We start from the raw sequence: 16214 nt of genomic DNA on the forward strand, positions 1-16214 counted from the left end.
CTCATTTATCAGGGCCGTCGGTAAGAGTCTTGGCATCAATCATATGGCTGCAGCCGCAGAAAGACCACGACACACGCTACGAAACTTGGCCGCTTCATGTGATTAATGTAAGATGTTGTATTCTGACCTTGACTTCGAAAATTGATTATATTGACTGTGTTTTTGTGCTCTCAAATGTGTTCCATAGTACATTTTTTTAATATATTTATAGCGGAGGATACAATGCTTTTTAAACATAACGTGTTCTGTCTTTGACGGTCATTAATTCATCATACTAAACAGTGTTAATAAAGTGCACTTGAAAGCATCTCTGACCTACAATAATAATAGTGAGTGAGTGAGTTTGGTTTTACGCCGCTTTTGGCAATATTCGAACCTGGGCGTGACGAGCAAATGCTTTAACCACTACCCCACCGCCCCTACAAAAACAATAACAATGAAAATAATAACAATAACAACAATAATAATACCACACGCTGCTAGTTACGTGACACAGGAGATGAATTTCCCTATTTGTTTCTCTGCCTTCATTTGATGAAGAGTGGAAAGAATGAAGGGATTCATAAATATTATTACATGTATATTAAACCTAACATATTTAACATGTATTTGCTATTTTAAGCCCAAGATTAGGAACATTAAGAAAATTACCTCGGATGAGCATAATAATAATAATAATAAAGTTCTAACCTGGAGGAACATTTCATAAATGTTTGTACAGATTTTCTGATTGTGTGTTTACGCAGTCAGACTGCTGGGAAACGATGTTCATGATACGGTTGTATGTTTTTCATGTCTACACACTTTGTAGAGTCAGTACTTGAATTGTACCGCTAATGTCGCTGCAAGCGACCTGAACGTAAATAAAGTTAAGTCCAATTCAGAGTGTTTTGTAAACAAACATGGCTTCAAATCACTCGGATCCATGTCATAAACCGGACAGTTCACTCAGGCTTTGTAGTCCTACACAATTTCATGGGGACGGTTCACTCAGGCTTTGTAGTCCTACACAGTTTCATGGGGACTGTTCACTCAGGCTTTGTATTCCTACACAGTTTCATGGGACTGTTCACTCAGGCATTGTATTCCTACACTGTTTCATGGTGATGGTTCACTCAGGCTTTGTATTCCTACACAGTTTCATGGGGACGGTTCACTCAGGCTTTGTATTCCTACACAGTTTCATGGGGATGGTTCACTCAGGCTCTGTATTCCTACACTGTTTCATGGGGACGGTTCACTCAGGCTTTGTATTCCTACACAGTTTCATAGGGATGGTTCACTCAGGCTTTGTATTCCTACACAGTTTCATGGGGACGGTTCACTCAGGCTTTGTATTCCTACAATGTTTCATGGGGATGGTTCACTCAGGCTTTGTATTCCTACACTGTTTCATAGGGACGGTTCACTCAGGCTTTGTATTCCTACACAGTTTCATTGGGACAGTTCACTCAGGCTTTGTATTCCTACACAGTTTCATGGGGACGGTTCACTCAGGCTTTGTATTCCTACACAGTTTCATGGGGATGGTTCACTCAGGCATTGTATTCCTACACTGTTTCATAAGGACGATTCACTCAGGCTTTACACAGCTGCTTTATGAATGACAATGTGTCTTCAATTTTATTATTCTAAGAATGACATAAACATACTATATAGAGATAATTATCCTATTCAGATTCTCACCAAAGGCTCGCATAAAGCTATTTTTCATCCTTATGTATCTTATTTATGATACCAAAACACACTTGGATAATAATCTCAATATATTCATAACTTTTCAGTTTGCATGGAAACTGAAACTTGTATCTGCAATAATTTATATATTAACTTGAACTTTTTTTTAAAAATGTAATTGTTTTCAAATTTTAAAACTTCATTGTTCATGTCATTGTTATATGTACATCTCAAAGTAGTCACGTGTTATTTTAAGAGCAGGCAAGTCTCCATATTGTCTGCATCGAATGTGAAATCAATTGAGTGATTCTTTTTCAGATGATCCTGTTTAAACTGGGCTGCATTCCTTCTTATTGCCTAGCTTGTATAACAATGTGTCTTGTGAACAGTTACCATGGGTGTTTATGAACGTAATCCACCACCCCATCAGGGCCCCTTGAGACTACTTGCGAAGTGTGAGTCATGTTTTAATGAATATTTTTCTCTGCTCTCAATGTCTCAAGGTTGAAATGAATACTGTGTCTGTGTCAAAAGTCTGCTTGAGAAGAGATTAAAGGTGTATTTCTAACTTTACAAGGCCCCTTGAGAGTTTACACTCAGCATGAAAAATAACCTATACTGGGCCCCTTGAGACATGGAACTGTGTGAGATTGTTTTTCTGATTGGCTAGTTGCCAGGATTTATCATTAAAAGTGAGCGTGTGGGTTTTACCTTGTGTAAAAAATGTACTTCCGTCTGATGTAGGCAGGCCGAAGTGGAAAAAGACTGAGATGAAACCACAGGTTGGGGCTGACAGACCAAGGATCATAATCTTGTGAATCTGTGATACAAACCCAAAACCAGCAGATCCTGGCATGACCCAGGGGAGGTAATTGTGGCATGTGAGGCCCCTTACCCCCTTGACACTTGTAGCCATGTGGTAGATTTGTTAATTGGATTGTCAGTGTTGTCAGTACCTGGCGAACCCACAACCAGCAGATCCTGTTATGACCAAGGGGAGGCAACTGTGGCATGTGAGATTTGTTAACCTGATTGTCAGTTGTTGTTGGTGCCCGGCAAACCCACAACCAGCAGATCCTGGTATGACCAAGGGGAGGTAATTGTGGCATGTGTTGCCCCTTACCCCCTTTGAGACTCATGTGGGTGATTTGTTAACCCGATTGTCAGTTGTTGTCAGTGCCCAGCAAACCAACAACCAGCAGATCCTGGTATGACCAAGGGGAGGCAATTGTCACTCCCGGCTGTAATTTCCTGGTAGGCTCATCCCTCCCACAGCCCCCAACACATACACACAGATCATGCTCACAAGCCTGAAATCAATATCTCACAACGGCAATGCTGTTGGATGATTTGCACAAAAAGGCAGAAGAAACAGAATATCAATACATATCAAATAAAAAAGTACACACTTCATCAACTTATAATACCAGCATGCGGTAATTTCTCAGCCAATCAAAATGAACCAGGACTATTCAACGACCAATCATATCACAAATGAGAACAGTGGAAATAAAATAAAATCCCAGACAAGTTTTGGTCAATAATTTGAGACAGGGAGAGAACCAACTAAATCACAACCAAGGTCGACATGCTCACAGTAATGACTCTGTATGAGAAAATAAATTTGTCACATAATTAGGAGGTAGTCCAAGTCAGCGAGTCAAAAATAATCAATCATGGCGGCAAGATGTTTGTTAAAGCTGTAGTTTCCATCGAAAGTCTTCTTGAGCATGCAGCAAGCTCATCACGCCATGTTTACATTAAGCAAAGGATACAGGGAAAATAGTTCCCTGGTGGAGTACGAGGAAATAGTTCCCTGGTGGAGTACGAGGAAATAGTTCCCTGGTGGAGTATGAGGAAATAGTTCCCTGGTGGAGTATGAGGAAATAGTTCCCTGGTGGAGTACGAGGAAATAGTTCCCTGGTGGAGTACGAGGAAATAGTTCCTTGGTGGAGTACGAGGATATTTCCCTAGAGGGATTAAGTCAGGGAGGGAAGTAATATACACCATCTTCACGTAAAGGGGTGAGCCACCAGACTTCACTTTTGTTGAGACGTCTTGCCAAATTGTTGACAAATTCTTATCAAATGAATTCCCTCCTTTCAAGCTTAACATAGACATTGTTCTTACACATTTTTTTTCAAATACAAAAAGTTTACCATAAATAATTATTTTACACAAAAACATCTAAAAACCACAACATTGATTATCCTAATTTTTTCAGTACAATGAAAGAAGGAAATACATTCTCAAGTCAGTGAAAGGGTTAAGACTGACGCTTCTTGCTACAGACAGAAAACAGAATACTGATATATTTTCTATAAATTGATTTTCTTTATTGATTTCATTCTAAGTGCAACATTTAGCAATGTACAATTTCCTCGAAATCTAAGCCACATAATCCAGTGATTTTCATTATTATTCACAGAACTGGGTTAAGAAAGGGTTAACGCTTATCTCTTTTTTATCACATCCGAATAAGGAGTTGCATTAACCCTTCCTCAGTGAGAAATCCGAGAGAATTTTGCAATAATGAAATGAACAGAAAATTGTCACATTTGCTCTTTCAAACTCATGTTGCCACAGCATCAATGGGAGATACTATTTGTATGACGACACAAAACATGATGTACTTTCACAAAATTTGTATAAAATCTAAAAAAAACTTAGTCCACATATAACTGGAATATTTCGCGCCAAAACATAACACGGTTTAAATCAAACAATGAAAACAGCATAACATAGGTATGTAGCATCTCAATAATGTCAATTCTAAAACACTGGAGAGAACAACATCAATTAATAACATTAGTCTCGAGGGTAACACAACGCGGACACAGATTCAGTTTGATCTATATCTAAAAGTGCAAATTTCATAAAACAATCACAATTTGTAGTGATGCTGTAACCAAGGATACAGATTCCTCAAATATTGCTTTTTTTTCAAAATAATCATTTCCAATGTTTGTGCCTAAAACTCTCAAAAATAAACTTCTGAAATCAAAATGCGAATGACAATGGGGGCTTTCTGTACATATCCATATTATTGCAATTTTCAAGTCTAACAAATAGTTTCTTAAACTATGAATAGAAAATAACACATAACAAACAACATTATGCTATTTACTGTTTGCAGAAGAACAAAGCGACACTGCAATATCTTGGATTGGCCGTTAATCACACTTTCTCCATCTGGTAAATATATTGTCATCTTCATCCAAAACACAAAGGAAATGAAAGCACTAGGAATATGATGCTCATTGACAGAGTACCACCACCAGTAACCATGACAACCATATATACCGCTACAGTATGTCTTCTTATCTTACCGGTAGGCCACAACAAATTTATAAATATTTATAATTTTTCAAATCATAAACACTATTTAGTGGTGATTTGGTTGCTTTTTCACAACTGAATTACCTACATTGACTAAAAATTGTTTGCCCAAAAATTGAGGATCAAGAGGTCTATTTCAAATTTAGACAAAAAACACAGTAAGTTGTACATTCAGGGAAATTTTTGTTGACTTTCTGTTAATGATAAATTTTAAGAAAATATACCATTTAATGAAGTCTTTAAAATAAACCATGTCATGTGCCTTGTTGCTTCAACAAAGATTTAATCAATGATACTGTTTCCTATCGATTAAGATGTATATTTACTTATATTGAACTATTTACTTATATCAAACTATTTCTTTACACCCGACATGGCATAACAGTTTTTCTGTCACAATCACCTTATGCAAAAATTAAATATTTTTTCTTTCCAACTTGGGAGTAGAGACCTCAAATCTCGCAGAAAATGAAAGAGTTTTTTTTCCTTGATTGATACAAAAATTGAAATATATGTGATCAATGTATTTTAAATTAGCTTAAAAGATTTAAAGTTTACATATAGTTACCAGGAAGGAAAAATATTTCTCTGTAAACAGTAAATAACATACTCATCTCGATCATAACACAGTCACATGAACGATGTAATTTCATATATTATCTCAAGTTCAATGACAATGTAACCTTTTAGAAAAACTAAAGATAATAGTCACACTAACAATCATAATTATAATTCTCTCCCAGTATAGAAGCTCGCCTGGTCAGCTTTAAGTAGCGTGTTTGGTCTGAAAATATTTACCTCGGGGCTACTCATGGAATGATGTACTAAAAAAATAATCTAACATCGACTACAAAAAATATTTGCACACAGGAAGGTGAGATTCTCCATAAATGAATAAACTCTCTTTAAAAAGGAAGTCATGTTTAAAAAGGAAGTCATGAATGCTTCAAATAAGATATTCTATAACATAACCATGTCCCCAAAAGGTTGGCAGCTTCTATCACTTTAAGTATGTTGGGCATACTTACTCTATGTTCTTCAACAAATTAAGAAACAGTTGTCTTTCAGACATGAAGCCTCTATGGCCCGATGGATTTCATGAATAAGATTCCACTGTGAGTGAGGACAATATTATAGTTTATATGATGCATGCCTTGGATGGCGGAATACACTCATTATATACCATGATACACCAATAACTTTAAGTGAGTGAGTTGGGTTTGGCGCTATCTTGAACTGTATTTTCGTTATATCATGGCATGTCAACTCACTGTAGGAGAACCGATGACGGATGTCGCCCACTTGGTAAAACCACAAATACAGGGATGTTTCCAACAGACTAAGATCATAATCAGGGTAAATCAGACACTTAAAACCCAAGATCAGTGGTTCCTGGGACATCTAAGGGACACAACTCTTAAACCGCTATCCATGCCAGCCTTGAGACACCGGGAAACGTCCCTATAGGATATTGATGACATTATGGATACATGACAATTTTTAAAAATAAAAAAGCAACTTCTTTTATTCTTTGTCACAACGTAAAAGAAGTTGCTATCCATAAAAAAACGTCATGTATGCATGATCTTCCAACTTCTTAATGCCTATCAAAGACTTCATTTGATGATGTTGTGATGATCATGAATTACATAGTTATTATAACATATTATTGCTCCCCAAACCATTATTACTAATTATACCTGCATAGCAACGTGGATTGATTCTACACGAAAAGGGAAAAGGTTTTCAATTTATGAACTGATTTTCAAGCTGGAATATATTGTTGCCTATCAATACAATACACCATTAAAATATTACAACTGAATAAATCAATCAACACCAGGATCAAACTTCGCAGTACAGATGATCCAACGCAGAAATTGGTTCAAGCGATCACTTAGGAAATATTCTCATTAAGCTTACAAAGCAACAAAGATGCTGGTCTAGGCTGCATATATTGCACAAGCAGAAGAAGGCCATCAGAGTACCAAGCACCTCATCAAGACAGAACTAGTCATAAGGAAAGTACAGTGACCTTGAATCCATCTAATCACATCAAATATACTGAATACATTAGGCCAATAAACCAATTACGAGTCATCCTAATTTTCTGTCAAAAAACTGAGCACATCTTATTGAAATAACTTAAAGGCCACTGTGGCTCTTCAGAAACACTACATTCTTAACAACTAGTTACATGTCATCCGTCAACTTCTAGGTAATGCCTATCAAACAATTCAACTAGTTATATATAAATACTATTCTCCTAGTCACTGATAATCAACAATGCCTGTAGCTGAGAAAGATTCAGAAAAGAAAGAACAGCGATATTGTCTGCAAACATATATATTTCAAGCAAATCAAACAAATCCTCACGCTAGTGGGAAGTAAAATCTTCTCTTGACCAATCAATTGTTTCCTCTCCAATGAACATCCAATCAAATGGCGCCTTATCCTAAAACAAGGGCAGGCAACTCTCATAACATAAAACAACAACAACAATGCTGACTAACCAGAATGTTCTACGTGATGTACGAAAATGGATCTAAATGAACACTAATGGGGTTACAACTACTAATAAACATGGACGTCATCAATATTAAGTGAAAGACAAAATTCGACCAATTCCACCAACAGGATTCAAAAGTTAATAAACAATCAAAGAATCACAACTATGAAGGAATAGACACAAAATGTCTGCATTAGGAGCCCTCTCAGAAATTTCCGAATCAACAAACAAATATAAATAAAACTAGTATGACTGAAAATATGTTTTGAAGTCCCAGGGATCCAAATTAGCGTTGTAATATCTACACACATCTACAAGCAATGGGATCTTGTCACCTACTGTTGCTCTTTGTCCAAATTTTAATAATGAAGGAATAAAAATTAACCCAATCCCCCAACAATTTTATAAATATTATAAAATATTAGCTTTGAATAAATGAAATAAAATAAAATATTTGAACTCTTGAATAGGGGACTTATGATGACCTGGGTTTGTGGGATGTAAGCAGTTAGGTCCATTGTAAATTTCACGATATCACAGATTACTAAAAACATAGAGATTTAAGCAATTCACCATAAAACTAAATAATGAATGTCTATTTTGCCATGGAAATAAACTTCAAGAGCAAACAAGAGGATATGGAACTAGTAGCCATGCCGATTACAAATAATGCCAGATAATATAACACAGACAAAGAAATAAAAAACAAAAGCTCAATGCCAAACAAACAAGAAAGCATGTGGTAATTTTATAGTTTTTTGTTTTTTTTCTATTAAATTGTGGTTTATGGTATAGTAGTCCAGTATTCAAAATATACATATAATCCTGGTTACAAGCAATTATATTATTTACAGCCTTCATTGAATGAAAATTGATGAAACTTTAAAACAAATTTAATTTATTTTGCTGCAAGAGAATGGTATTTTTTCTTACTAAGAAAATATTCCAGTTATAGTTAGTCAATAAACTACATGGGAAATATGTTACAGTCACACCCTGAAACTCACTGTAGTCTTGTATGACATCTGAGAGAGTGAGTGAGTTGGGTTTAACGCCGCTTTTAACAGTATTAGTTATATCATGGCGTGTCAGCTTAATGTGGGAGGAAAGCCTGAAGTGATGTAGGTCTCAGACGTTTACCACTTCAGTGAAACCCAGAAGCATGGGTATGGTGCTGACAGACCAAGCGAAGCGGGATTCGAACCCACAATTCTGGCATGACCAGGGGACACACCATTGAATAGCCAATCACTGACCCAACAAGCTGAGAACATCTGTTCAGTGAGTGAGTATGGTTTTACGCCGCTTTTAGCAATGTTCCAGCAATATCACAGCAGGGGACACCAGAAATGGGCTTCACACATTGTACCCATGTGGGGAATCGAACCCGGCTCTTTGGTATGACGAGCAAACGTTTTAACCACAAGGCTACCCCACCACCCCTGGTCTGTTCAATGTTTAGTGAGTGTTAGCTAAACCACGTTATTGACTGTTTAGAGACAGGCCTTACCAATGATGTGCTTCTCTTTCAAGAAATGACACTGAATGAAGTTTTATTACAAAAAATGCTGTAAATTGAAATGTGGAGACCTATTTGTACTTCCACTTAGTTGAGGAATAAGATCTTAATAATTTGTAATTTTGTTGTACAGCGAGATCCCCTTATCCAGACTTCAGGTATAAAAAAATCACTCCCTCAGGACAATGTTTTTGAAAACTGAAGATCTCACTTCACGAAATTGCTCATTTAGACTCACTTATCCAGACTGCAGAAGGGTGTAAGGTTACTGTACTATCTGGATAGTTAGTTATACCTATAGGGGCTCTGGATAAAGAGGGTTACACTGATAGAGCCTATTCAGTTTTTTATAGTTGGTTCACAAAACAATTGGCCTAAAATTCAGTGCAAGTGGTTCAATTTGAAACAAAAATTACTTCAACTTCAAACAGTACTGCTAAAATGAAAGAAAAGTAAAAATGTTTTACCATGGCAACATTAAGAAAGATAATTGATTGCATATTTCTTAGAATAAAGATTTTTAAATATTATTCACCATTTCTTATGAACACTGGTGATAAAATCACTATTTTCTGCTGTACCTAATTGTTAAACAAATTTGGCTCAATTTGTTTTGGGTCAAAAGTAACAATATTTTTCCCCCCTAATGTCAGGTTTTTTTTGTCGGTCGGTCTTAGGAACCAACTAAAAAGAAATAAGGCCTAGAGATATGGTGTTTCTTCGTCTCGAGAGTTCGGGGTGTGAGTTTGTTCTCCTACAAGAACCAATGACAGGATCGTTGTTGGTTAGTAAGTATATAGGTTGGTATTTGGCTGTAAGTATATAGGTAGATATTTGGCTGTAGGTATATAGGCAGGTATTTGGCTGTAAGTAAGTATTAGGTAGCAAAATCTCTGGAATACTTTGAAGGCAATACTGACCTATGCGAGATTTTAAGCTATATGCCATACTAGGTATTATAATACCATCAACCCAGTGTTATTTCAAGATAAAGCTCTTGTCTCCTGTATAGTGGGAGTTAACATAATCAACATATTTATCATCCTAAACATCCAGGAGACATCCATGGTAACACTGCATCACAATGCTTCAGACCATTGTGATGTCACCGGTTTCCATGACGTCACAATCAAATGACATCACTAATCTCTCAGCTCTGAACCTAGCTGTACTTTTTACACTCAAGACCCTGGTTATTATTACTGTTTACAAACTAAAAAAGTTGGAAGAATGATTTTGGATGATATATCGAATCTCACCTCATGTCTTCAAAGCGCTAATATATCAAGCCTCGTTTATAAAAGGAGTGAGTGAGTTGGGTATAACGCCGCTTTTAACAGTATTACAGTTATATCACAGCATGTCAGCTTAATGTGGGAAGAAAGCCCAAAGTGATGCAGGTCTCTGAAGTTTACCACTTCAGTGAAACCCACGAGCATGGGTATGGTGCTGACAAACCTCGAAACATAATCAGGGCAAACCGGACCCACAATCATAGGGTTCTATGTGCCCAAGGGATGCAACCCTGCACTGTGATTCGCGGTGCCTTAGACGACTGGGCCACCCGTGCCCCTGAGGATAGTTTTAACTTTTATTAACTCGTGACATATTTGATCTCGGAAGACCTTCAGGTTTGAATCTCTCTATGTAACACATGGCAACTAAAACTGTGGCCTTTTTATGAAAGTTGCAAATCCACACCAATTGTTGTTTGGTTTTACAGATTTTCAGAGGCAATTGCCATGATGCTGAAAGCATAATCTTAACACTATATCAAAAAGGACATACGCAAATGGGAGCTGCCATCCCTATCTTTGACTGCTTCCAACATATTATGCCAGGAGTATGCTACTGATCTTCAGCTCTCACAAAAAGGATAAAAGGACTACCATCAATCCCCAGTCTGAAGCCTAAAATCTTCCATAAAGTGATCTTAGTGCTGATCAATGTTAAAGTATGTGAGTTAGTATCATCTTGCACTACTCTACTTACGATCATCCTGGTGCTACGACTGTCATAGGTCAATGTTAATGTTAGGGAGATATGATCGTCTTAGCACTATGACAGTATTGGAGTTACGATCATCTCAACACTGCTCTGTCCTAAGTTAATGTAAGGGAGTTACGATCATCCTAGTGCTACGACTGTCTTAGGACAGTATTAATGTAAGGGAGATACGATCATCTTAGCACTATGACAGTATTGGAGTTACGATCATCTCAACACTGCTCTGTCCTAAGTTAATGTAAGGGAGTTACGATCGTCCTAGTGCTACGACTGTCCTAGGAGTTAATGTAAGGGAGATACGATCACCTTAGCACTATGTCAGTATTGGAGTTACGATCATCTCAACACTGCTCTGTCTTACATCAATGTTAAAGAATGGGAATTATTTTTATCTTAGCGTTAAGCATGTTAAGATCTTTTTGTGAAACAGCAACATATTTTTACAAAATACCCTAAATTTTTTTCACATTTTTATTTGAGGATTGACGGTAGTGTTGTGACCAATTCATTATGGAATGCTCTGTTTTTAGGTGAACTGAAGGTTTTAACAGACAGTGATATAAAAACACTCCCAGTGTGCTTACACAGGCAGCAATATTCTATCATGGTTCAAATCAGACCTACTTGGACACATAGTTTAGCAATTCCATGAGAATTGATTTTCGTTTATTTCCAGGAATTCTTGGAGCAGGATGATAAACATGTTAAATATGGATAATCCATCTTGATGCCCATAGATCTGATAGAAATACCATTAGCTGTCCTACTGATCAATATATATATATTTATAATATAAAAAAAGACACACAAAAAATTTCTGTATTTTGTATGCAACAACAAAATATTCATTTGTAACTTTATAAAAATTCATTGATCTAACTTGACAAATAAGCTTTTTATGCTAACCTTATTATTCATACCAATTTACATGCCACCAGCCCAACGTCTTCAATCAAGATCTGTTACAATGGTTAAACAAAATTTGAACACGTCTGACTAATTCCCTTGATTAGAACACAGAAAAGTATGAAGAAATAATCCAATGCTAAACTGGAAATGTTTGATACAAGAATAACTCAGACGGTTAGTATCAAAAGATAGAAGTCTACACTGGATATACTGGACAGCAGAATTACTTTTTTACATTGTGATATTATTTCAAACATGAAGAAATTCCATAAATATAATCCTTCAATGATGTTACATGATTTATCTCCCTTTCTAATAAAGAAAGCATGACACTTTGTATTCAAAAAGTGGGATGAATTTTTCAAAATATTGATTTTTCTCACAGAAATAAATCATCAACTTGTCATAAAAAGATAATGTACAATTAATTAGAGCTGACTTCAGGTCTGACTCTCGTTCCCGAACTTCTCCTTGATGAACTCCGGCTTCGGTTTGGCAGCAACAGGGGGAGGTGGTGGCTTCTTCGCAGGAGGTGCCTCCTCAAAGTCACTCTCACTCTCGCTCGTCGTGTATTCAATGTCGGCGATGTCAGGGCGTTCAAGTGTGGCTAACGGGTCGATGCTGTAGCGTTTTTGACGATGTGGATGCATCTCAATTTCGGCAGATGAGGATGAATTATCACTAGGTTCTTGCAGCTCTGGAGGAGGTGGAGGAAACTTAAAATCATCGTCCTTATCTGCAACAAAACTACCATCCATGGTGTCGAGGTGCTCTAGTGACTCGAGAGGCGAGACTTCTCTGGTATGCGTCGTGCCTTCACTGAGTTCCCCGACCCCCGAGTCTATTGTCATGTCCTTGCCCGACTCCGCGAGGCACTTGGTAGCTGCATACTGCGCATAGATTTCCTTTGCCATGGTGTCATCCATATCAGATTCCGTGTCACTCTCACTTCCAGAGCTTCCGCTGTATGTCATGTCACTCTCTGACCCATGGCTGCACATGTTCTCTAGCGTATCCAAGATATCGCCCGAGTCCAAACCTTCTCCATGACAACTTCCTCCAAAACTGGAGTCGTCACGATCGTCCACGGGGCTTCTCATCACCATCATGCTCACGTCGCTATGGAAACTTTGACCAATGTCAACATCTTCATGGAAACTGACACGCTTAGGTTCGGGTTTCGGTTCTGCTGTTACGGCAGTGATTGCTTCGGCTGTCATTTCTTCCTCTTCTTCAACCCTGTTCAATGACCTCCGCTTCATTGAGTCAATCGGTTCCTTCTTCTCACGAATGTATGACGGATCTAACTGACCATCGCTTCCAGGTTCTGGTCTAAATGTTGAGAAGGTCAAGGCTGCTGATGTGTCTTCCTTCTTTGATGGCGGACTGTCCTCATCACTATATATAAAAGCTGCTGCAGGAGACGGCAGGTCGAAGATTAACGGATTCCCAGAACTGTCCACCTTCAATCTCTCCTTCTGTTCTTCCTGTGGATTGGGAGCTACCATGTGCGTAGATTTTAATTCAGGTTTCACGGCAAACCAGGGATCCTTTTCTCCATCTAACACAAACTGTTGAGGATTTTCTGTCATGCAGGGACCATCTGTTCCAAAAGCAGCAGTCCTTGGAACCCCAAATGTGTTGATGTTAGAAGATTCTTCAGAAGATGTTGGCGATGCATCCTTGAGGACAGGACTTGGTGGAGCTGGCATTGGCGACTTACTGTCAAGGGTTTGGCTGGCTGGGACTGAGATCTTGGAGTCTATTGCTATGTGAGCAGGTTCTTTTGTGGAAGATATAGCTGACGACTCGGATGATGTGGACGATGATGAGGCTCTCTTGGGGTCCGGTGCTACTTCTGGGCGTTTCTCTCTGGGCGGTTTAGCAGGTTTACCTAGGGGTGCTCCGACCGCCTGTGGTTTCCGCACCTCCACAGACACATAAGCACCTGATTCTGAAACTGACTTATCACTGGCAGGTTTAGAAGACACAATACTTGTCATCTCACACTTTTCAACACTATGTCTTCCATTTACAGACTCAGATGCATTGGTTTTGCCATTTACAGGCTCAGCTACACTGGTTTTGCCATTTACAGGCTCAGCTACACTGGTTTTGACATTTACAGCCTCAGCTACACTGGTTTGGCCATTGACAGCCTCAGCTACACTCGTTTCTGGCACTGCCTTTGGCAAAGGAACAGGTGCCCCTTCACCAATAATGTCAGTTTTGCATTGCTCATCAGCTTTTGGCACGGTTTCATCATCTTGCATTTTGTCCTCGAGCTGTTTGAGGATCTCCTTTTCAAAGGAAGGACTCGTGGTGTCATCCACCGAGGAATAGCTGGTCCTTGATGGCAGTTTGTGACAACTGACGAGCTCGAACCTCCGTAAGGTTGAAGGGGACCTTTCCAACGAGGAGGACTTTCCTATAGTATTATGTTTGAGAGGAGGTGACAGAGGAATATCCACAGCTTGGAGTGGTTCGGAATCAGTTGGCGGCCGACCTGGACTCTTGTCCCTTGGTCGAGACTCTTTCGTTGAGGCACCTTCTGGGGATTTGAAGAATGCAGTCTCTTCTTTGTTCTCGGACTCCCCCTTTAACCGTCGATGAAGGGTGTATGGAATATCCACGATGAGATCAGTATCAGCAGAATATTTCCTCTTGTCAGTGAAACTGTCCACATCAGGTTTCAGAGACGCACTTACAATATTATCACCAATAACATCCTTCCTTCCCTCCCCTTGAGGAGATTCAGCCTCTCTACCATACACACTAGCTGTTATACATGCACTGGGTGGGATCTCCCCATTCACCTTAGGGTACAGGTTAGTAGTGTTTAGTTTAGCTAGATCTGGCCTATCAGCTGCCTGACTCTCAGCAAGTCTGTCTATATGGTTAGTAGATTTCTCTGAAGCAGATGCATTGTTTATTACATTTGTGTCATTAACACTCTTCAACTTGGGACTATCTTCGGGAGAAAATGTTACCGATTTACCCCCTGGTTCTCTCCCCTTCCCCACCCTCTCCTCCCCTTCAAGGTGATACGAGTCCTGGGATGTGTTATCATCATTGTCATTTGCATTTTGATTGGCTGATGGTTCATTTTGCATGGCAATATTATTAATAATTATATTTTGTTTCAACTTATCGAGATCTGAATCTGCACCTCTATCATCGGCTTCTGTCCTGGAATCAACACTGTCCTCCTTCCGCATCATGGCTGCCGCTGTTGCCTCCCCAACAGGGATGTGTTCCAGTTTCGGGGAGCCGAGCGAGCGGCTCCCGGACATGGAGCTGTCGCTGTGGACCTCGGCAGTCTCCACACGACTCATAGGGCTGACGTGGTTGTCCTGCGTGATGTCGAGGGTGTGGGAGCCACTGGAAGCTGTGCTGTTGTGGAGGTCTGAGGAATTGTGGGTATTAGTCTTCAGTGTAATCTTTGGTGTCACGCTGGTGCTCCGGCTCGAGATCCGACCACTTGCCGACCTGAAAAAATAACCAAATTTGATTCAGTTTCGTATACTGTATGACCTGAACTTCCCCCGAGCAAATGTGATCCTATTCCATATTTCTAACTTTTGTCATTTTTCACAAAATCAACAAAAAGCCGTCACTAAGTATTTGTCCTCCTTGCTAAAAAAATAACCACATTTTCACAGTTAATATTTTCTATGGTTAATATTTTGGTTAAAAAGAATACATACGTAAGTTATTATAAGCATTACGTTAATTTACCATAATCGACATAATTAGTACCCTTCCTGTAATAACCATTCCTCGTCATCACAATAAAAATACAGCCTCCCCACCTTCCTATACCCTTGAGATAATTTGAGCTTACTCAATTTGATATCCCAATAACTGGGGAAATAGGACTCTCGTGTAGCTTTCTGGTGTTTATCTTGCTTATATTAGTTTTAGAGTCAGCGAGTGAACCCGAACTCCAGATAACCTGGTTATTTGAATAAATTATGCAAATAATTTTGAGTTATTTGTGTAAAGATATAAAACACCAATACTTTGGGTAAATAATTTTCCAACGTATCCTTTCAACTTGTAATGTATTTTTTTACAGTTCTATATTTTTTTCAAATGCAGGCATCACATATATACTGTAGTCTACTGTAAATAATGCCCACACAAGGCGCTTCATCCCAATTATATTGATGTGAGTTTATGCAACATGTGACCCACGTTACTCAATGGCTAAAGAAATTATCTGGAGCCCTGGTGCTCGCTGAGCCAGCAGTA

At 38.6% G+C, this 16214-nt stretch overlaps 1 protein-coding gene across 4 annotated transcripts in view; it reads right to left on the reverse strand.

Annotated features, from left to right (window-relative positions):
* LOC139447261 (FERM, ARHGEF and pleckstrin domain-containing protein 2-like) overlaps positions 1-16214 on the reverse strand; it is a 152641-nt gene that overhangs the window by 25317 nt on the left and 111110 nt on the right. For 3 of the 4 annotated variants that reach the window (XM_071228532.1, XM_071228531.1, XM_071228527.1), the window contains one exon: positions 11395-15449. In XM_071228532.1, the coding sequence (XP_071084633.1) occupies positions 12401-15449 (3049 nt within the window). In that variant the 3' untranslated portion in view covers positions 11395-12400. Of the gene's footprint in view, positions 1-11394; positions 15450-16214 lie in introns of those variants that run through there. The other variant, XM_071228533.1, reaches the window with a different exon arrangement.

Source organism: Haliotis cracherodii, unplaced genomic scaffold, assembly GCF_022045235.1.
Source record: "Haliotis cracherodii isolate W230 unplaced genomic scaffold, xgHalCrac1.p SCAF_7, whole genome shotgun sequence".
Classification (NCBI taxonomy): Eukaryota; Metazoa; Mollusca; class Gastropoda; order Lepetellida; family Haliotidae; genus Haliotis; species Haliotis cracherodii.